General features: G+C 57.3%; 2 protein-coding genes across 2 annotated transcripts; one reads left to right on the top strand and one right to left on the bottom strand.

Moving 5' to 3' along the window:
• The first annotated feature begins 676 nt into the window (after nt 1-676).
• INPPL1 (inositol polyphosphate phosphatase like 1) lies at nt 677-14,411 on the top strand. Its single transcript, XM_049780253.1, has 28 exons — nt 677-873; nt 3,505-3,568; nt 3,661-3,811; nt 4,062-4,182; nt 4,381-4,521; nt 4,747-4,840; nt 4,933-5,022; nt 5,189-5,287; nt 5,401-5,551; nt 5,637-5,743; nt 6,027-6,129; nt 6,225-6,421; nt 6,844-6,961; nt 7,482-7,578; nt 7,714-7,852; nt 7,980-8,079; nt 8,161-8,249; nt 8,479-8,560; nt 8,712-8,801; nt 9,223-9,336; nt 9,451-9,539; nt 9,930-10,017; nt 10,107-10,262; nt 10,457-10,544; nt 10,660-10,803; nt 12,838-13,504; nt 13,690-13,823; nt 13,927-14,411. The coding sequence occupies exons 1-28, from the start codon at nt 677-679 to the stop codon at nt 14,015-14,017; spliced, it is 3,801 nt and encodes a 1,266-aa protein (XP_049636210.1). The 3' UTR covers nt 14,018-14,411.
• A 790-nt stretch (nt 14,412-15,201) lies between these two features.
• On the bottom strand, nt 15,202-19,031 carry PHOX2A (paired like homeobox 2A). Its single transcript, XM_049780425.1, has 3 exons — nt 18,672-19,031; nt 16,727-16,914; nt 15,202-15,756 (listed from the first exon to the last, which is right to left on the bottom strand). Exons 1-3 carry the CDS (start codon nt 18,886-18,888, stop codon nt 15,307-15,309), a joined length of 855 nt encoding a protein of 284 aa, XP_049636382.1. The 5' UTR covers nt 18,889-19,031; the 3' UTR covers nt 15,202-15,306.
• Nucleotides 19,032-20,348: the final 1,317 nt, after the last annotated feature.

Here is a 20,348-nt window from a genome sequence, read left to right as displayed (position 1 = left end):
GAATTTGAGGGGTTCACATCTAAGGGAGGACTAACTGGCTTCTTGGGGTATGGGAGAGTTCCCAACTTGCTCGGATGGTCATCTGCAGTATTTGGGGGGCACTGCGAGGCTGTAGGTGGGGCGAATGCAAAGGATCTGGGGAGCTCTAAGACTTTTATGGGCTTTGGGGAACCTTATTCTTGCATAAGGGGTGCTACTAGTTCTCCAGGGAAGGGGGGTCTGGATACCCAAGTATTGGGAGGGAGACACTGGACTTCAGCGGGTAGGAGAGTGGCTAGCGGCGAGCGAGCAATCGGGGGTGCAGAATGAGCTCTGGGGGGCTTGTAGAGGCCGGGCCCCTTGGGAATGCGGCGGGGGGGACCCCCTCCCGGGCCAGGAAGACGTGGGGGGCAGGGGCGGGCTCGGCAGCGGGGGCGGGGGCCGGCTCGGCGCGCCCCAGCTCCTCCCCCGCCGCCTCCGAACAAACTTTTCTTTCTCTCCAAGTTGGGGCCGGCGGCTGCGCGGCGAGCGAGGCGGCCTGCGCGGCGGAGCGCCGCACCCCAAGTCCAGCGGATCCCCAGGCCCGGCGCTGCAACCCCGGCTCCCGCCGCCGCGGCTGCCCGCGTCCCGGGCCCGATGGAGCGGGGAGGAGAGCGCGCGCGGCGCTGAGCCGGCCGGCCCGGGGCACCGTGCGGCCATGGCGTCCGCGTGCGGGGCGCCGGGCCCCGGGGGCGCCGGGCAGGGGGCGGCCCTGGGCAGCCCGGCCCCCGCCTGGTACCACCGCGACCTGAGCCGCGCCGCCGCCGAGGAGCTGCTGGCCCGCGCAGGCCGCGATGGCAGCTTCCTGGTCCGAGACAGCGAGAGTGTGGCGGGAGCCTTCGCGCTCTGCGTGCTGTGAGTGGGGCGCGGCCGGCCAGCGACACGCCAGCGCCCCCCACAGTGGGGGGCCTGGGCTGTCACGGGGGGCTCCCGGGCGGCTGCTGGGATGGGGTGGTGGGGGTTCCTTACGGGGTGGACTCTACTGCCCCGCGGCTTGGAGAGAAGGCTGCAGGGAGTTGCTGGCAGACCCTCCCTGGCACGCTTGGGGTGCATGCCACGGTAGGTGGGTGGGTGGGTGTCTCTGTGTTTCTGGGAGCTGGGGCTGGCATAGTTTGGCCACAGGGACTGATCTGCTGGGTGCCCCAGGATGCCCAGCAGCTCCTTAGGGGGAGTCTTCCTGTGCCCCCTAGGACTGAGGGTTAGGGGGGATCTGCAGGGGCTGGGGACTGGACAGTGTGGGAGTGAAAAAGGCGAGGTGCTATGGAGCCGGTTTATTATTTCACGAATCAGTGCATGAGGTGTGCCCTGGCTCTGGCTAAAAGGCTTGGGAGGGGGCGTCTCAGATATACCCCTCTTCCTCCAAATTCTAAGGACTTGGAAGTTTACTAAAGGGCACCCTTCAGTGGTTTCATAAGTGGGGTTGGTTGGGGGCAGGTTAGCGCTTACAGTTTGGGGGTCTTTTTTTTCTGAAGGACCACTCCCCAGAACCCACACGGGGAGGGGGAGTTCTTGGTGTCCCCCTCCATCATGGTGAGAGTGGGGGAGTCTAGGAGACTCTCCCAAGCCTTTGTTTCCATCTAGTTCTGTACCTCAGCCCAGTCAGGGCCCCAGTCTACCCTCTGACCTTTCTCCTTTGTCCTCACATTTGGAGGGGTACATTTGCCTCAGCTGTAGCATTCTCAGTTGGGAATGATGTTACCCCTTGGGTAACATGAACCTTGTGGCATTGTCTGGGGACCTGAATTGGGTTGGTACCAGACTGCTGTTGTCTCCTCTGATGGGGAGAAACTAGGGGATAGTCCTTCCCTGTCCAGGACAGCCTAAATGTCTTGTGTCCCGAAATATTGGGGTGCTGAGGTAGAGAAGTCATAATTTAGGCAGAGAATCTGAAGATGAAGATGCCTTAAAGGTGCCTTTTAAGTCCGCTTGTAAGTCCAAATCTGAAGCCCAGGAGGAGAAACTGGAGAGGGTCAGCTGAGGCAGACATAGCAGCCTAGAATCCTTCCCTCTCAGGCCTTACTAAGGCGCACCCCCTATTAGGGAGGGGAAGGAGGCAGGTGCTGGGTCAGCTGTTAGCGGGAGGGGGACAGCTGGGCCTGAGTCTGGGTGAGGAACATTATATTGTCCCAGGAGGGGAGAGTCTTGTCTACCACTAACTAGGAGAGGCTATGGGTGGGGCAAGGGGGGGTTCAGTACTGTCTGGGATGAGGGTTCAGCTTTACCAGCTGACTCTTCTGCTCCCTGCCTTGCTGCAGCCTGGGGGCGGGCTGCCAGGAACTTCCTTGCTTACCTGGATACACACCTGCCCGAACAGGGAGCGTTTGTGTGTACCCCCCACCCACCTGACAGGTGCTGGCACTCTGAGCCTCAGGCCTCATCAGACCTGACTTTTCAGCCCCAGCTCTGCTTACTTTTGTTAGTAAAAGTGCATGGCACTTTTCTTCTTTTAGAGAATGAGGATGGATGTAATAATACCTGCTTCACTAGGACCACATTGGTAGGACTGGACATGGGACTCAAATGAGGTAGATACTGTACCCATTGTAAGCACACCCCACAGTCCACAAACATATTCATGATCCCACTCAGGCACCACACCATCAGCCTGTGCTGATGGAGGACCTCAGAGGAATTTCTTGAAGGAAGGGCTTGGACCTATGGACAAGATAGAGGGTCTTCTTATGCTGGTCCTCTCTGGTGCCCAGCACACATGCTCTAGGTTGCATGGGCTGAGTTGTTATGTCTACCTGAGTTGTGGTTGCAGAGTGAGGTTGTCTCCCTCCATGATTGGGGCTTGACTGCCAGTCTGGTTCAGCTGTTACCTGCTCAGCTGTTGCTGCCATCTGTCAGCATCTCTCTTGCACCCGCAGATCTTGGGGCTCCTAGAGGCCTGAATCTTCCATAAAGTATCTTCAGTGAATCACTTTATTTCCTGTAACTGGGGAAGGATGAATAAAGCCATTGGGTGATCTCTCTTCCCCATACACTCTTTAATAAAAACCATCTCAGATACACCCAGCTCCCCAGAACCTGATGCCAACATAAACACAGAAGTAGGCATAACGTGTGAGCATACACACACACACACACACACACACACACACACACACACACACACACACACACGTTAGCCAGGCAGTGAGGACTCTGAGTCTGGCGGGGGCCCAGACTGGTACCACAGCCCCAAGGGGCTATTTAGACAGCTGTAGAGGCCACAAAAGAGCTGACTGTTCCTGGGCCCTGCTGTGGAGCCTATGAAGGTCTGGGTGGGGTGTGAAGGGACTGGTCATTCCTGTGGGCCACTCCTGCAGTCTGGATGTGGACAAGCCCCATCATTAACTCTCTGCATTCTGGGCAAATGATTTAGAGAAGTTAGACTGGGTGCAGAGGGCAGAGCCTGGGGGGAGAGGGGCTTACACCAAAGGGTGAGACTGACACCAAAGAGTGGCGAGGGGAGCAGATTTTGACACCCTCCCTTGCCCTCAGGTATCAGAAGCATGTACACACGTACCGAATCTTACCTGATGGCGAAGACTTCCTGGCTGTGCAGGTATACTGGGACCCCCAGAGTTCTTGCATCAACTTCAGCTGTCGGTTTGGAACTGGCTAGCTGACCCTTCTCCCACCCCTGCTGGCCTGCAGACCTCGCAGGGCGTACCTGTGCGCCGCTTCCAGACACTGGGCGAGCTCATCGGCCTGTATGCGCAGCCTAACCAGGGCCTTGTATGCGCCCTGCTGCTGCCAGTGGAACGGGAGCGAGAGCCAGAATCCCCCGATGACCGTGATGCCTCAGGTGCGCCTAGCATGCTATTGGAGTCGTCACTTCCTTGCCTAGGTTCCGTCCTGGAGTCTTCTTGTTTTTCCCCTCACCCTTCTCCCAGCTCCCCTGGGACCCTCTGCCCCTAAATATGAATCCTGAAGGACTCTTCTCCCCATTTTGCATGGAAGACTCTGATAGCCATGACAGTTCCCCACAATATCAGTCTCCCCCATCAAGTAGGGCAGAAGGCCCAAACTGTTGTCCCATTGACCCCCGTCCACAGATGGGGAGGATGAGAAGCCCCCACTGCCTCCACGTTCTGGCTCCACCAGCATTTCTGCCCCCGCCGGGCCCAGCAGCCCCCCACCAGCCCCTGAGACCTCCACCACAACAACTGCTGAGAGGTAAGTCCCCCATCCCCCTCTAGAGACCAGAAGGTCATTTTCCATTATAAACTGTGTCCTCATTAACCAGGGACCCCATCTCAGCTGTGGAGGCAGATACCCTGCCCATTGACACTCACTGCCACTGTTGGTCGGGGTTGAGTCAGTTCAGCAGGGCCTCCACTGACTGGTTTTTCCTTCCTGACCCCCTTCCTGAAGCGCTCCCAATGGGCTGAGCACTGTCTCACATGAATACCTGAAAGGTAGTTACGGGCTGGATCTGGAGGCAGTGCGGGGCGGAGCCAGCCACCTGCCACACCTCACCCGCACCCTTGCCACTTCTTGCCGCAGGCTGCACAGGTATGTAGGACACTGATCCTGTGCACCTTCACCTCTGACCTTTCCCCAGATGTTTCTTGGTGATGCAAATTCCCTGATCCCTGACTTCTGGTTCCTGTAATAGTGCCAGTGGCTTCTGCTTTCCCTCCCCTGTACTTTACATCCTTCAAGTAGAGGAAGAACTGTGTCCTCTGCCCTCTATCTTGTTCTTGGGCCAGAGCAAGAGCTCCGATCTGTTTCCCCTAGTGAGGTAGACAAGGTACTGTCTGGCCTGGAGATCCTGTCCAAGGTGTTTGATCAACAGAGCTCCCCCATGGTGACCCGCCTCTTGCAGCAGCAGGTAGACCATTGGGGAGACCTGTGGAGGATGGGTGCATACCCTGGTCTGCTTTGGTGGCCTCACATAGCAGCCCCATCATTTTTTCCCCACAGAACCCCGCACAGACTGGGGAGCAAGAACTAGAGAGCCTGGTGCTGAAGTTGTCAGTGCTCAAGGACTTCCTGTCAGGCATCCAGAAGAAGGTGGCCTGACTCCTGACCTCTGACCCATCTCTCCCTGTCTACTTTTCTTGGCCTCAATGAGAGAAGCCCTGAACCTATCGTTTAACCTTCATCCCACTGTCAGCTGTGCCCTTGCCTGCCTTAGTCATCTACATATGACCTGACTTGGCCTTCCTTGCTTCTCCAGGCTCTGAAGGCCCTACAGGACATGAGCTCTACTGCTCCTCCCACCCCGATGCAGCCATCCACACGGAAGGCTAAGACGATCCCAGTGCAGGCCTTTGAGGTATCTGGCAGGGGAGCTGGGTGGGGCCTGTGGGAGGAAGGGCAGTTAGAGATAAAGCGAAGGTGTCCTGCCTGGAGTTCCCGTCAGCAGTGCCTTTGCCCGCTGGCTTGTAGGTAAAGCTGGATGTGACGCTGGGTGACCTGACCAAGATTGGGAAGTCCCAGAAGTTCACACTGAGCGTGGATGTGGAGGGGGGGCGGCTAGTGCTGCTGCGGAGACAGCGGGACTCGCAGGAAGACTGGACCACCTTCACACATGACCGCAGTGAGCTACCACTATCCAAGAGGGGAAGGCAAGGGGGGGGACAGGTCTCCGTGTACAGCTGAATGATGCCACCTTTGTCTCCTAGTCCGCCAGCTCATTAAGTCTCAGCGTGTCCAGAACAAGCTGGGCGTCGTATTCGAGAAGGAGAAGGACCGGACCCAGCGTAAGGACTTCATCTTTGTTAGTGCCCGGGTGAGCATCAATCTGGTTGGACCATTAGGGCTGCAGGAGTCCCCACTGGATGGGAGGAAAAGGTGCATGTGATGTAGACAGGGACAGTTCTGACCCAGCAGAAGCAGGTTTATCAGTCTAGTCAGGGAGCCTTCCTGGAATGCAAGTCACAGTTTTGAGTAGGGAGGAGGTGGTACTGAACCAGAGGCACGACCTACCCTCATAGTACCTGTGGCCTATCATGGTAATCCTATGGATGGGAATTCCTGATTTCTTACCTCCTGACTGCCTGCTGTTTCCTTAGAAGCGGGAGGCCTTCTGCCAGTTGCTGCAGCTCATGAAGAACAAACACTCCAAGCAAGATGAACCTGACATGATTTCTGTCTTCATTGGCACCTGGAACATGGGTCAGGCCTGGGGGCCAGTGGGAGCTAGGCTTCCAGAGGGTCCTTGTGCTAAGCAGGGGCTGATTCCCATCTTGGCCCTTTCTCCTCACCTACAGGCAGTGTTCCACCTCCAAAGAACGTGACATCTTGGTTCACCTCAAAGGGTCTGGGTAAGACCCTGGATGAGGTCACAGTGACCATACCCCATGACATCTATGTCTTTGGGACTCAGGAGAACTCTGTGGGTGATCGCGAGTGGCTGGACCTGCTTCGCGGGGGCCTCAAGGAGCTCACTGATCTGGATTACCGCCCGGTAATTACAGCTCTGCTGTCCTGCAACCGTAGGGACCACCACAGGGAGTACACTCTCTGTTCCTTGACATAAAACTTAAGAGATGCGGGCCGGAGAGATAGCACAGCAGTAGGGCGTTTGTCATGCAAGCAGGCAATACAGGATGGACAATGGTTTGAATCCCAGCATCCCATATGGTCCTCCGTGCCTACCAGGAGCAATATCTGAGCACACAGACAGGAGTAACCCTAAGCACCGCCTGGTGTGACCCAAAACCAAAAAAAAAAAAGAAAGAGATGGGGCCATGGTGCTTCATGCAGGAGTGAAGGGCTAGAGAGAGGCCTTCCTGTCCTGCACTGAAGAACCCTAGAGCACAGGCCAGTCATGGTAGTTATAGACGGCGGCCCAGCCCAGGGCAGGGGTGACCCATGCTCTGTACCCAGATTGCCATGCAGTCGCTGTGGAACATCAAGGTGGCAGTACTGGTCAAGCCAGAACATGAGAACCGCATCAGCCATGTGAGCACATCCAGTGTGAAGACTGGCATCGCCAACACACTAGGTGAGCCGGCGGCACCTGCCTTCAGTTCTGCATGAACTGCCTTGCTTGAGGTCTCTCTCTTCTGGAAGTCTCCTCAGCGCTTCCATTACATAGTGCACTTGATCTACCTCCCTCGTTTTCCTCCTTGAAATCTCTCCAGCCCCACCAGGAAGGCGGGGCTTCCTGGGCTCTGTTTCAGGATACAACTCAGGCCCAGGCAGGCTGAGTGCCTTCCCTGAGGTCACTCAGCTACAAAGGTGGAGGCAGGCATAGTGTCTGCTCGGGCAGGCTTGTTGTCCATCCCTCCAGGGACTCAGAATCTGCAGAACCTTTCAACTTTCCTCTTGGGCCCTGCAGTCACTCCCCAGGGGTTCTTCACATACACATATTTTCAAGCCATCACCTGAACCTCACATGTCCAGTGGGGAACACTCCTCTGGGGATGGAAAGAGTGTGTTCAGGTGCCCTCTTGCCACCTCCTTCCTGGGGGAAGAATGTTCTAAAGGTGACACAGATGTTTTTCTCTTGCTGACCCTGACAGGAAACAAAGGAGCTGTGGGTGTCTCCTTCATGTTCAATGGCACCTCATTTGGCTTTGTAAACTGCCACCTCACCTCAGGGAATGAGAAGACAGCCAGGTGAGGGATTCCTTCCTGCTTCCTCCACTGCCTCCTATATCCTGGTCCACAGCCTTGCAACAGTCCCACCCCAGGGGCTTTTTCCCCCACTTTACTTGGCCCCACTCCTCACCTGGGCAACCCATCCTGGCACAGGCGGAACCAGAACTACCTGGACATCCTGCGACTGCTCTCCCTGGGTGACCGGCAGCTCAGCGCTTTCGACATTTCGCTGCGCTTCACTCACCTCTTCTGGTTCGGGGACCTCAACTACCGCCTGGATATGGACATCCAGGTGCATACAGGCCCTAGTGGCTGGCTGAGTCTTCAGGGAGTTGGACCATGGGTGGGTGGGGCTTGACAAGGTACTCTTGCTGGCTTTGGCTCAAGGGGGGGACTGTCTGTCTGTGTCTCTGGCCTAGGAGATCCTCAACTACATCAGCAGGAAGGAGTTTGAGCCCCTGCTCAGGGTGGACCAGCTCAACCTGGAACGGGAGAAGCACAAAGTGTTCCTGCGTTTCAGTGAGTGTGGGCCTTGTGGGAGTGGGTTGAGGGTTGTGGGGTCTCCCTGGGTCTTCAGAGGCTGATCCCTCCTGTTCCCAGGTGAGGAGGAGATCTCCTTCCCACCCACCTACCGATATGAGCGAGGCTCCCGAGACACATATGCCTGGCACAAGCAGAAGCCAACCGGGGTGAGTGAGAGTGATGTGCATCTTTGAAATCCCCCCTTCCCCAATCCAGGGCTACAGAGAATCCAGCAAACAAGTGGGGCCTAGGGTCAGGGCTTCTGAAGTTACCTTTCTAGCTTCTGTCACCTCCTGGTGATTCTGGTCATGAGGGGATCTAGAGAGGGAGACTGGTGTGGCAAGAGCTGGGGACCCTATTGGCTCTAAGGTGAGGCTCACACTGTCCCTGCTGCAGGTCCGGACCAACGTGCCTTCATGGTGTGACCGCATTCTCTGGAAATCCTATCCCGAGACACACATCATCTGCAATTCCTATGGTCAGAACCTCTTGCACAGGGTGACAGGCTATTGGGGAGTGGGGGTGGGATGTATGTGTGTCATGGTCCCTGTTCTACTCCTTCCCTAGGACATCAGTACTGTGATGTAGCATGTGGTCAGCTGAGTGTGGTCTGTTTGTCCCTTCCCTAGGTTGCACTGATGACATTGTCACCAGCGACCATTCTCCCGTGTTCGCAGCCTTTGAGGTTGGAGTCACCTCGCAGTTCATCTCCAAGAAAGGTGGTTCCTCTCTCCTGCTCGTGGGCTTGGTGCATATTCAGGGAATCCGGGTGGTGGCCTGAGACTGTGCCTAGTTTTGGGACTTATGTATGTGTGTTTGATGGGCACAGCTATATGTACAAATGTTTGTAAATATTCACCTGTGAGGATGTGTGTGTGTGAAGATGGGGCCTGGGGCTGCTCTCCTATAGCCTTGGAGGCCTGAGGAGGGGCTAGTGAACCATTATGTGGGTCCTCTGCTCTCTAGCCCTCATTAAAGTGGTCTTTCATCCTTGCATCTCTGCCTTGGTCTGGGGTCTGGACTTTGGGGTCTTCTAGCAGCTATTTGGGATAAGGGAAGCCCCTCTTCCTTCTCTCTTTCCTGCTCCCATGCCTCTCACATCTCAGTCCTCCAGTAGGCCTTTTTTCCTGCACTCCTCAGGGCTCTCAAAAACTTCAGATCAGGCCTACATCGAGTTTGAAAGCATCGAGGCCATTGTGAAGACAGCCAGCCGCACCAAGTTCTTCATTGAGTTCTACTCCACCTGCCTAGAGGGTCAGAGAAGGGCACTGTGGGACATGGGAGGTGGAGGGAGAAAAGCCAGCCTCCCATGGGGGAAAGGAGGGGGCGGTAGCACTCAGTCAGATATTCTGTATTCTCTCCCACCAGAGTACAAGAAGAGCTTTGAGAATGATGCACAGAGCAGTGATAATATCAACTTCCTCAAGGTGCAGTGGTCCTCACGCCAGCTACCCACGGTGAGGCTTCAGAGGGAACAAATCCTGGGTTGGAACAGAGGGAGTTGCACAGCAAATGTTCTGAAAACCTGCCTGGAAGGGCGTGTGGGGAGTAGGAGTACACTCCTGGGTGTGTGTGCAGGCCTGAATGAGAATAAGGACATCTGTTTTGTAGGGGGTTCAGGGGAATGAGTTGCAGTTTGTTTATTCATTCATTTACTAATTGATCCTTTACTGATTGCCAGCATATATTGTATATTGAGTATGTAGAAAGCCTCCTATAGGACTTTATCTTCTCCATTACGGACTTGGCATCTTGAGAGCTGAGCAAGCCTATGGGGAGCGGCTGAGGGTTACAGGCCACAGGTTAGGACAAGGCTTGGAGCCTCATATGATCTCTGCATTCCTCAGCTCAAGCCAATTCTGGCTGACATCGAGTACCTCCAGGACCAGCACCTCCTGCTCACTGTCAAGTCCATGGATGGCTACGAATCCTACGGTGAAGGGCTGGGGATGCTGAGGGGTGCTGAGGGTCAACGGGCCCTGGATAGGCATAATACCATGCTGATGTGCCCCTCTGCTCTGTAGGGGAGTGCGTGGTGGCACTCAAGTCCATGATTGGCAGCACAGCCCAGCAGTTCCTCACCTTCCTGTCGCATCGCGGAGAGGAGACTGGCAACATCCGCGGCTCCATGAAGGTGCGGGTGCCCACAGAACGCCTGGGCACCCGTGAGCGGCTCTACGGTGGGGGCTCCACGGGGAGGGGTGTGGGGCGGGTGGCTTGTGTACTGGGAAGGCCTGTTGGGATTCCCCAGATGATTTGGAAGCACATCTGGGAGTGAACCTGACCTGAGGAGTTGTTGGGAAGTTGGGGGGCCCTGGGGTTGTCTGGTCTGGACTGCATGTCCCCCTGCTGATTCCTGCCCTCACTCCCACAGAGTGGATCAGCATTGATAAGGATGAGGCTGGAGCAAAGAGCAAAGTCCCTTCTGTGTCAGCCAGGGACAGAGGCAGCCAGGAGCCCAGGTAAAGCAGGAGGGGTAAAGTGGAGGGGCTTTGTTGAAGTGAAGAATTGAAGATATGCTTGGGGGGGGGGGCCTTTATCAGTCCCCTACTTAATTTCTCCATGCATTCCTGGCAGGTCAGCGAGCCGCAAACTAGCCCCTGGAGATACTGCCTGCCCACTCTCCAAGCTATTTGAAGAACCAGAACGACCACCACCAACTGGGAGGCCCCCTGCCCCACCTCGAGCAGCAGCTCCCCGGGAGGAGCCCTTAACCCCCAGGTGAGAGCGGACATTCCCACCACAACCTCATCCTAGCATCCTCTTCCCCTCTCCTTTCACGTTGCTGCTTGGGACTTTCCAGCACAGCCTCCCTTAGATGTAGCTTTTGTCAATGCTTAGTGCTTACTCCTGCCTGTGTGTGCCCAGGGATCACTCCTGGCAGTGTTTTGTGAACCATGTGGGATGTTGAGGTTCAAACTCAGAAACCAGGTTGACCACGATACTATTGCTTTAACCTCCCAGAAAAGGTATTTTTGTTGTTGTAATTGCAAAGGCTACCACTCTGTACACAGAATTAAGACTGAGCCCTCTTTGAAGAAGTCACACATTTTGTGGGCTCATTCTGTGGGACACTCACTGTCTTTAATCATGTTCTGCCAGCAATGGGCTTGTGGTCCAGTAAGTCTGGGAAGTGGCTCTTGCTAGATTTTTTTTTTTTTTTTTTTGGTTTTTGGGTCACACCCGGCGGTGCTCAGGGGTTACTCCTGGCTGTCTGCTCAGAAATAGCTCCTGGCAGGCAAGGGGGACCATATGGGACACCGGGATTCGAACCAACCACCTTTGGTCCTAGATCACCTGCTTGCAAGGCAAACACCGCTGTGCTATCTCTCCGGGCCCTTGCTAGATTCTTTTCTAGCCCTAGCTCTAGTGAGAATTAGCAAAGTTCCAAGCATATGAACTGGAAGAAAACTTTTTTGTTTTTGTTTTTGGGTCACACCCAGAGGCATTCAGGGATTACTCCTGGCTCTGCACTCAGAAGTCGCTCTTGGCAGGCTCGGGGAACCATATGGGATTTGAACTGGGGTCCATCCTGTGTTGACTGTGTGTAAGGCCTTACCACTGTGCTATCACTCTGGCTCCAAGGAAGGAAACTCTTAAACAACTCCCATTTAATATAGTTTTCCAAACTTAATGTGCCAGGGAAACTTACAGTCACTGTTAATAACCCAGGGAACAAGCGTTGTGTGGCTCATACTTTGGGAAAGTGAAGCTTGCTTTCTAATTGTATCAAAATATCACATAAACTTAAATAAAGATTCCAAGGTAGAGTTTGGTGTTTTTGTGCTTATCTTCAGCAGTTACCTCTCACCTTGGTTTCCTCCCCAGGCTGTCTGAAAATTAACTTGAATCCCTGACTAGAAGGCATTCTTCAGTAGAAGGCATTCAGGGAATGGCTTTAGAGGCTGTACAGTGTTGTTACCTGCCTTCCAGTAACTGGACATTTCAGTTTAGTCTTGATAGTTAAAAAGCCATAAAACATCTGGGAACCTTTTTTTGAGTGATGGATGGGGGAGAGTGGGCCATACCCGGTGGTGCTCAGAGATAACTCTTGGTAGTACTTGGGAGAGACTATACAGGGTAATGGGAATCAAACCAAATAGCTGTGTAAAAAGGGAAGTGCCTTAACCCCTATGCCAGTCCAGGGTAATCCTGTAACAACCCCTTCAGCCAGTCCAGGGAATTTTTTTGTTTGTTTTTTCGGCCATACCCAGTAATGCTCAGGGGTTACTCCTGGCTATGTGCTCAGAAATCACTCCTGGGTCCGGAGAGATAGCACAGTGGTGTTTGCCTTGCAAGCAGCCAATCCAGGACCAAAGGTGGTTGGTTTTAATCCCGGTGTCCCATATGGTCCCCCGTGCCTGCCAGGAGCTATTTCTGAGCAGACAGCCAGGAGTAACCCCTGAGCACCGCCGGGTGTGACCCAAAAACTAAAAAAAAAAAAAAAAAAAGAAATCACTCCTGGCTTGGGGGACCATATGGGACCAGGAGATTGAATCTCAGTCCATCCTAGGCTAGCATGCGCAAGGCAAATGCCTTACACCTTGTGCTACTGCTCCGGCCCCTGTAGAGTAGACTTGGAAGTTTAAGGACTTCGGCTTCCGATGCTCATCCTCCAGGGGCCAAAGCTCTACAGGGATGTGCTCAAGGTTATACGCAGGGCACAGAGTTGGGACCCATGCGCCTTGACTCTTCATCATGGAGTGGAGTGGTTAACTTCTGGGTTCTGACATAGTTATCCTGTTCTCACACTAGGTCCAAGCCAGAGGGGGCTCCAGAGCCAGAAGGCATGGTAGCCCCTCCACCTAAGAACAGCTTCAATAACCCTGCCTACTACGTCCTTGAAGGGGTCCCACATCAGCTGTTGCCCCCAGAGGCACCCTCACCTTCCAGGGCACCTGCCCCACCTGCTACCAAGAACAAAGTGGCCATCACTGTGCCTGCACCACAGCTGGGGCGCCACCGGACGCCCCGTGTGGGAGAGGGGAGCTCATCTGATGAGGAATCTGGGGGCACACTGCCCCCTCCAGACTTTCCGCCCCCACCCCTGCCAGACTCAGCTATTTTCCTGCCCCCCAACCTAGATCCTTTGTCAGGGCCAATGGTGCGGGCCCGCATTGGGGGTGAGGCCCGTGGCCCACCACCTCCCAAGGCCCACCCGAGACCCCCACTGCCTCCAGGCCCCTCTGGAGGCAGCGCTTTCCTGGGGGAAGTTGCTATCGGGGATGATCGCTCCTGCTCAGTGCTGCAGATGGCCAAGACACTGAGTGAGGTGGACTATGGCGCCTCAGGGTCCACCCGCTCTGTGCTCCTGCCCGGAGACCTGCAGCCCTCCCGGGTGCTGCCGTCAGACTATGGCCGGCCCCTCAGCTTCCCTCCACCTCGCATCCGAGAGAGTATCCAGGAGGACCTGGCAGAGGAGGTGTGTGAACCAGGGGTGGCCGTGTGTGCAGTTGAGGTGTGTGCTTGCTTGCCATGCGGCCTGAGAGTTGGGGGCGTGTGCGCCGCCTCCCATCCCTGACCCTGTGGTAGGATGTGGCTGTCTTCTGCAGGTCCTTGTGTGTGTGGCACCTTCAATACCCCGCCTAACAAACCCTATTCCCCCAGGCTCCATGCCCGCAGGGTGGGCGGGCCGGCGGGCTGGGCGAGGCAGGCATGGGTGCCTGGCTGCGGGCCATCGGCTTGGAGCGCTATGAGGAGGGCCTGGTGCACAATGGCTGGGACGACCTGGAGTTTCTCAGGTGGGGGTGCGGCTGGGGCAGAGGGGTTGGGTCCGGGCTGGGGGCGGAGTGACGGGATCCCAGCTCTGCCCGCCGGCCTCTCACCTTCCACCACCCTTTACAGCGACATCACGGAGGAGGACCTGGAGGAGGCTGGGGTGCAGGACCCGGCCCACAAGCGCCTCCTTCTGGACACCCTGCAGCTCAGCAAGTGATCGGAGTGGCGCTGCGCAGCGTGCTGGGAGCCCCGCCCTCTATACTAAAGCCCCAAAAGATCCCCGGGGTGGAAAAATTTTGAGTGGTGGGGCGGAACCTTTGCTTATTTATTGGGGATCGGTGATCCCTATGGCCTGACCATTTGAAGTGCCCTACATAGGATGTCCTGTTCCTAATCTCTTACATCCAGGGCTCCTGAGGTTGGTTGCTTGGTCTGCTCTCAATTTCTGGTCCCCTCTTCTAGTGCCTGGGGTTCCTGTGGGCCCCCTCTGGGCCAGAACCACAGTTGGGGAGGGGCCCTACAAGGACCTCTCCCGACCCCCGCTCTGGGGGGTGTCAGTCCGGAAATGAAGGAATAGCCCAAAGACTGGGCTGGGGTTTATTTAAGCTCTTCCGAGTGGGTTTAGGGTGGGGTGGGCACGTTAATATTATTGCGGGAGCAGGGGTTGGGGTGGCGTGGGGTGGGGGGGAAGCTCTGGTCTTGAAAGGGCCAGTTTAGCTTCGTTCTGTCTGCAGGTCCCCAACCGCTAAGCGGTGGGCTTTGCAGCCACAGTTCCCCGCTGGTCTCGAGGGGCACCGGGCTCATGCAGGCAGCCTTGTATTCAAGGGGCACCCGTGTGATGTCTTCAATAAATTAAGTTTTATTTGGACTGAGCAAAACTCACCTCAATAAATTACAAGTTTTTCAAAGAAGAAGAAAACCGAGAGAAAACAAACAAAAAACAAAAAAGGAGGAGACGCCTTTGTAGGCCTCCCTTGGCTGCACCCTCTCTCAGCGCCAGAGCGGATGGGGGTCGGCGGGGATTTGGGGGACAGAGTGTAAATGGGATCCCTCGGACCCGTTGAGCTAGGCGACAGCGGCGACCTAGCCCAGGCAGGGTCAGCGAGGTGAGCCCGAGGTGGGGACAGCTGGCGGGTCACCGGGGTGCGGAGTGACCCTGCCTTCTGCGGAGCCGGGCCCCTGGCTGATCTTTGGCAAGGAGACAAGACCATGGGCGCGTTGGAGACTAAGTTGGGGACAGGCGTCTTTTCTTTTGATCCCGCTTCCAAAGAAAGCCGCGTTAGAAGGGGCTCCGGGCTCTCCTGGAGAGGGGCGAGGGGGTGCCGGTGAAAGAGACCCCGCTCTGCTGGGTGGGTACGGGAAAAGGAAAAGGAGAATGGCCCCATTTGATTTCTGGTAAACGGGGGGCGGGCGCGCAGCGGGGTGGGACACAGCGGGGGTGAGGGACAGGGGGGAAAGGACTGTCGGTGCTGGAGGGGCAGGGGCGTCCGTCAGTCCGTCCGCGGGCTAGAAGAGGTTGGTCTTCAACGCAGGGCCGGGTTTTCGGTGGAAGGAGGACAACACCCCCGAGAACGGCCCGGGTCCGGGTTCCGCCGGCTGCCAGGCCTTGAGCAGCTCGGCTGCGCCCGCGCCCGGCCCGCCGCCCCCGCCGCCCGCCACGCCGGCCCACAGCGGGCCCTTGAGCGGCTGCGGCCCCGCGCCCGGCCCGGGCGCAGCGCCCAGGGCAGCGGGCAGCGGGCTGGGACTCAGGCGCGGGCTCGCCAGGCCGGGCGCGGGCGGCGGCGGCAGCGACGCGGTGCTGTCGGGCGTGGGGCTGCACGTGGACTCCTTGGAATCGTCGTCCTCGGAAGAGCAGCGCGTCTCGCCCTTTTTCGCGCCCGCCGCGCCCGCCGCGCCCTTGGCGCTGGCCGCGCGCTCCTGCTTGCGGAACTTGGCCCGGCGATTCTGGAACCAGACCTGCGGGGCACAGGAGCCGCTCAGCCCCGGGCAGCGTCCGGGGGCCCTCCACCGCAGCCCGCCCCGTCTCACCGATCCTCCTCCCTCCTCCAGCGGATTCCTGCCTCCTGGGCCCCCAGTTTTCCTGGAGCGACTCAGTTTTAGCTTTTTGTTTTGGTTGGTTTTGTTTTTGTGAGTCACACCCGGCGGTGCTCAGGGGTTCCTCCTGGATCTGCGCTCAGAAATCGCGCCTGGCAGGCACCGGGACCATATGGGATGCCGGGATTCAAACTACTGCCGTCCTGAATCTGCCGCCTGCAAGGCCTTACCGCTGTGTCATCTCTCCGGCCCCGAGCTTTAGCTCTTATCAGAACCCTTCTACCCCACAATTTCCTCCTCCAAGAAGGTCACCGAGTCCCCGCTGGGGAGGGCGGTTTAGGGATTATTCGGAAAGGCCTTTTGTTTGAACCTCTTTGGCAGCGGGGCTGCTAAACAGCAGTACTTTGGGTCTGCGCGCCCGCAGAACCATCCTCTGCCGCACCTCGAGTCCTGCGGCTGCCTCCAGCCTGGGCTTCCCAGATTCGGGGTCTCATACATGCAGAACTAAGAGGCACTGCTTAGTTCCCAACCTCTGCTTCCCTGGATCGGGTTGTAGGGGGTTGGTCCCACTCTGCCCGTGCGCCCTTAATTCAAAAACTTCACTGTCCGATCCTCCTTGTGAGGCACAGCGGGAAATTTCGGGGTTCTAAATGCGTTTCTCTGGATCACCTCAAATCCGCCCAAGCCTGACCCCTCGTCTTTCTGCCCACCTTAGCCCCGGCTGTTGTCACTCCCAGCGACTGGCCCCTGACTAATCTTGACTTCCAGGCTGCACCTGCCTCCCCCACCCCGAGAATCCCCTCGGTCCTGCGAATCCCCAAGTATTGGGTGCGCCCTGCTTGTCCCTCTTGCGCGTGCACCCACTGCTGTCCACACGCCCGCGACTACGCACCTGCACGCGAGCCTCCGTGAGGTCGATTTTGAGCGCCAGCTCCTCGCGCGTGTAGATGTCCGGGTAGTGGGTCTCGGCGAAGACGCGCTCCAGCTCCTTGAGCTGCGCGCTGGTAAACGTGGTGCGGATGCGCCGCTGCTTGCGCTTCTCGTGCAGGCCCGACGGCTCCGGGAAGAACTTGTAGGGCACTAGGGTAGTGTGCGTAGGGAAGGGGAGACCAAAGAGGTGTGTGAGAGCTGCCGAGCTGCTCGCCACTTCCTGGCCCAGTCTCGGTTTCCACCTCTCCCAGGTGGGTGCGAGGGGTCCAGTTCGACCCGACTTCCTACACCTGCCTCTGCTGGTCCCACGTTCTCCTACTCTCTCTGGATGTGTCTCCACTCTCAGCCCATTTCCAGGCTGAATCTCAGACCCTGCTCTGATCATCCCGGGTCTCATCACACCACCGGGAGCACAGACACCGACCAGGTACCATTTGTGCCTTCCATTTGCCTCCCTCTCCACTTCCAGGCCTCATTTGCTCAGGCCCTCTCTTCTGGTCCCCCTCTCTTCTAGATGTCCCCCTTTCTCCTTTTCCCCCATTTCTCTGCAACTTTCCTGTCTGGACTATACTTCCTTTTGAACCCATAAAGAAGGGCCCTAATTATTTACTCCCCCATTTAGTTCTCCAGATTCTTTTCCTTCTAAGCATCTTTGTCCCAACTCCTCCAAAGCCCTCTACCCTCCCTATTCCAATCTCCCAAACTATCCCACCTATCCGCAGTGCCAGTGTTTCAGTCATTCCATTTCCTTTTCATGGTTTAGGGTTCTGTATTCTCCAGGGTTCCCAGTATTTTTTCACCTTTGTCTTGTTCCCCCTAGTTCTCTATTTTCCTTCCTCATCATCACCTCCAACGCCCCAGCCTAGCCCCATCTTTCATGTTTCTGCTTTTGACCATCCTAACTTCCTAGTCTCCTACTAATCTTGTCCCCATCTTCTTATCTCCATCTTCCCAGTCCTGGGTCTCCCTTTTCTCCCAGAGTCCCTGCTTACATTGCTCATTTGCAGTCCCAGTCTCCTGCCACCCCAGAACTCTATATTCCTGTGACCTATTCCTTATTTCTTGTTTCCATCTCCTGACACTCCCACCACAACCTTTCAAACTAGCCTAGGATACCCCATCTCCCCATCCCCAGGCCAATTTCCTGCTCCATTTCCCAAGATCTCATTTCTCTAAAGTCAGATCCCTAGCTCACCCCCACCACACCCACAGAATCTAGTGTTCTCCTAGGGTCCCAGTGACCTTCCCAGGAGGGAGATAAGGAGGCTGGGTGGGGCAGGCTGCACTCTTACTAAGGGGTAATGGAGGGAGGGTTGAGGGTTCAGATGGGGCCTAGGTTCCAGGTCAAGGGCTGCTTCTGGGTTCTGAAGGGCACTAGTTGGGAATCTCCAGAGGGAGGGGGAAATGGATACCTTGTTCTTAGGGTCACGGAAGAGTGTTGATGGTACAAGGTTTGGGCACAGGCAGGATGGGCCCAAAACTTGGAGTGGAGGAACTCCAGGGTTTGGGAGGATTCCCATCTCACACTTATTTAGGGCAGGGTCCTTCAGCATAAAGTGAAGGTTGGGAATGATTAAAGGTAGGATTTTTGAGTGGCCTGAGCCTGGAGAGTTCTGGTGATGGGGAAGGGAGGGAGGTCTGAAGTGGAACCCAGGGTTGAACCCCGGTTATAGCCTTGACCTGCATGGCATGGGTTAGGGATCCTACAGCCAGAGGAGAGGAAAGATGAGGGTAGGGCTCACGGCTGCCTAAGGATACCTCGCCTTATGTAGACTGGGATCCTGCGGGGTGGGGGGATACAGCAGGGTCTGCCCAGGGCAGGGCAGGTGGTTGCTGTTGGGGACAGTCGCAGTCCTAGCCGAAGGACCCCAGGATTTGGGAGGCCCGGGCCGGGGATTTGCGCTCACCTGCCGAGTAGGGCGCGGGCTGGTGGTCTCGGAGGGCGCCGAGCGCGCAGTTGGAGGAGCCGAGCGCAGGACAGGGCGGGCCGGCCGCGGGGAAGGCGGGCCGCAGGGGGCTGTACTGGAAACCGCCGGGCTGGCTGCAGGCGCCGAAGTCCCCGTAGGCGGACGCCTCCATGGCCGCCACGCACGAGTCGTACGAATTGAGGTAGGAGTAGTCCATCGGCCCGGGGCTTGGTGAGAGGGATGAAGGCGGGGGGCCGGACCAGGGTCGGGGTCCCGGGCCAGGGAGATGTCAAGTCAAGTTGGGGATGCGAGAGAGCCTACACGTCCCGAAGGTTCGAGACTGGCTCTGAGCGCCCGCACTCCGCCCGCCCCGTCGCGGCCCCTCTCCGCCCGAGCGCAACGCAAGTGTAAGTGCGGGGCGGTGCGGCCCGCGCGCCTTTTAACGCGAAGGACCCCGCAGAGGGGGGCCGGGCGGGGCGAGCTCCGGGAAGGCGGGGCGTCCGGGGCCTAGACCCCGCCCCAGCCCCCGTCGACATCCCGCCCCCCAGGATCCCCTGGCCGGCCCCGGGCTCGGAGAGGCGGCGCGGCGGGACCCCGTCCCCGGAGTTCCCATCCCCGTTCCCTATCCGGACCTTCGTCCTGTCCCGTCCTGTCTTCGTGCCAGGCCCGAGGGTCCCGACCCCGTTCCCTGGCCTCCCACCTGCGGCCCCACAGAAGGGAGGGGAGACAGGCCCGGAGGCGCTCGTGTGAAGAAGTTAATTCAATTCGCCCGGCTAACCGAGTTATTCCTAGCGAGCCCCTCGGCCCCGCCCCCAGCAAGGTCCCCCCACCAGCACCAGCGGGGACCCGGGAGGCGGCCCAGGAGAGTGGAGTGGGGGGGGGGGGATGGAGAGGAGGAAGAAGCGGAGTCCGGGAGAGGAGCGAGGGCGAGGAGCGAAGACTAGAAACGGTGGCCGGGAGAAAAATGCGCAGAATCGAGGATGGAAGAGACAGACAGACAGACAGACAGACAGACAGACAGACAGACGGACGGACGGACGGACGGACGGACGGACGGACGGACAGACGGACAGGGGCTCCGATCGTGGACGACGGCGGCAACCTGGGGGTGAGTAGCGGAGAGACACGCACCAAGGTGCAACGTGCCCGAAAAAAAAAAAAAGGTGGGGTGAAGGGTGGGGGGGGGGTCGGTGAGAACAAGCCAGGCAGGACCAGGGGGGCAAAAGGGGAGGGAGGCCACCTCGAGGTCCAGCAGGCTCCAGGGTGACACCTGCCTGTACCCCAGGACTGAGAGGGACAACGGGAGGGAGCGCATGGAGATGGGTGGGGACAGAGCCAGGGAGACACATGGACACAGAGAAGCAGCTACACAGATACAGCCGAGGTAGCCCAGCTGAGACAGCCAGAGGCTGATGGCAGGGAGCACTGGGGTGACCCCCATTCTCCGCTGTGGTAGAGAGGACAGGAGTAGGAATAAGGGCTTTGGGTTATGGTTCTTTCTGCTATGACGTCCGGCCTCCCCAGACCCCTACTATAAAACCTGTCCCTCTGACCACACTACAATCCTTGCAGCAGGCATATGTGATGGATGGATGGGGAGCTTGGGGGAACCCGTCCCTTTCCTCAGCGTCTCGCTCCCTTTTTTCTCCAGAAAGTGTGGCCCTGGCCCTAGAAACC

This window comes from Suncus etruscus, chromosome 9 (assembly GCF_024139225.1).
Source record: "Suncus etruscus isolate mSunEtr1 chromosome 9, mSunEtr1.pri.cur, whole genome shotgun sequence".
NCBI classification, from domain to species: Eukaryota; Metazoa; Chordata; class Mammalia; order Eulipotyphla; family Soricidae; genus Suncus; species Suncus etruscus.
This window is presented reverse-complemented; position numbering and strand designations above follow the sequence as displayed.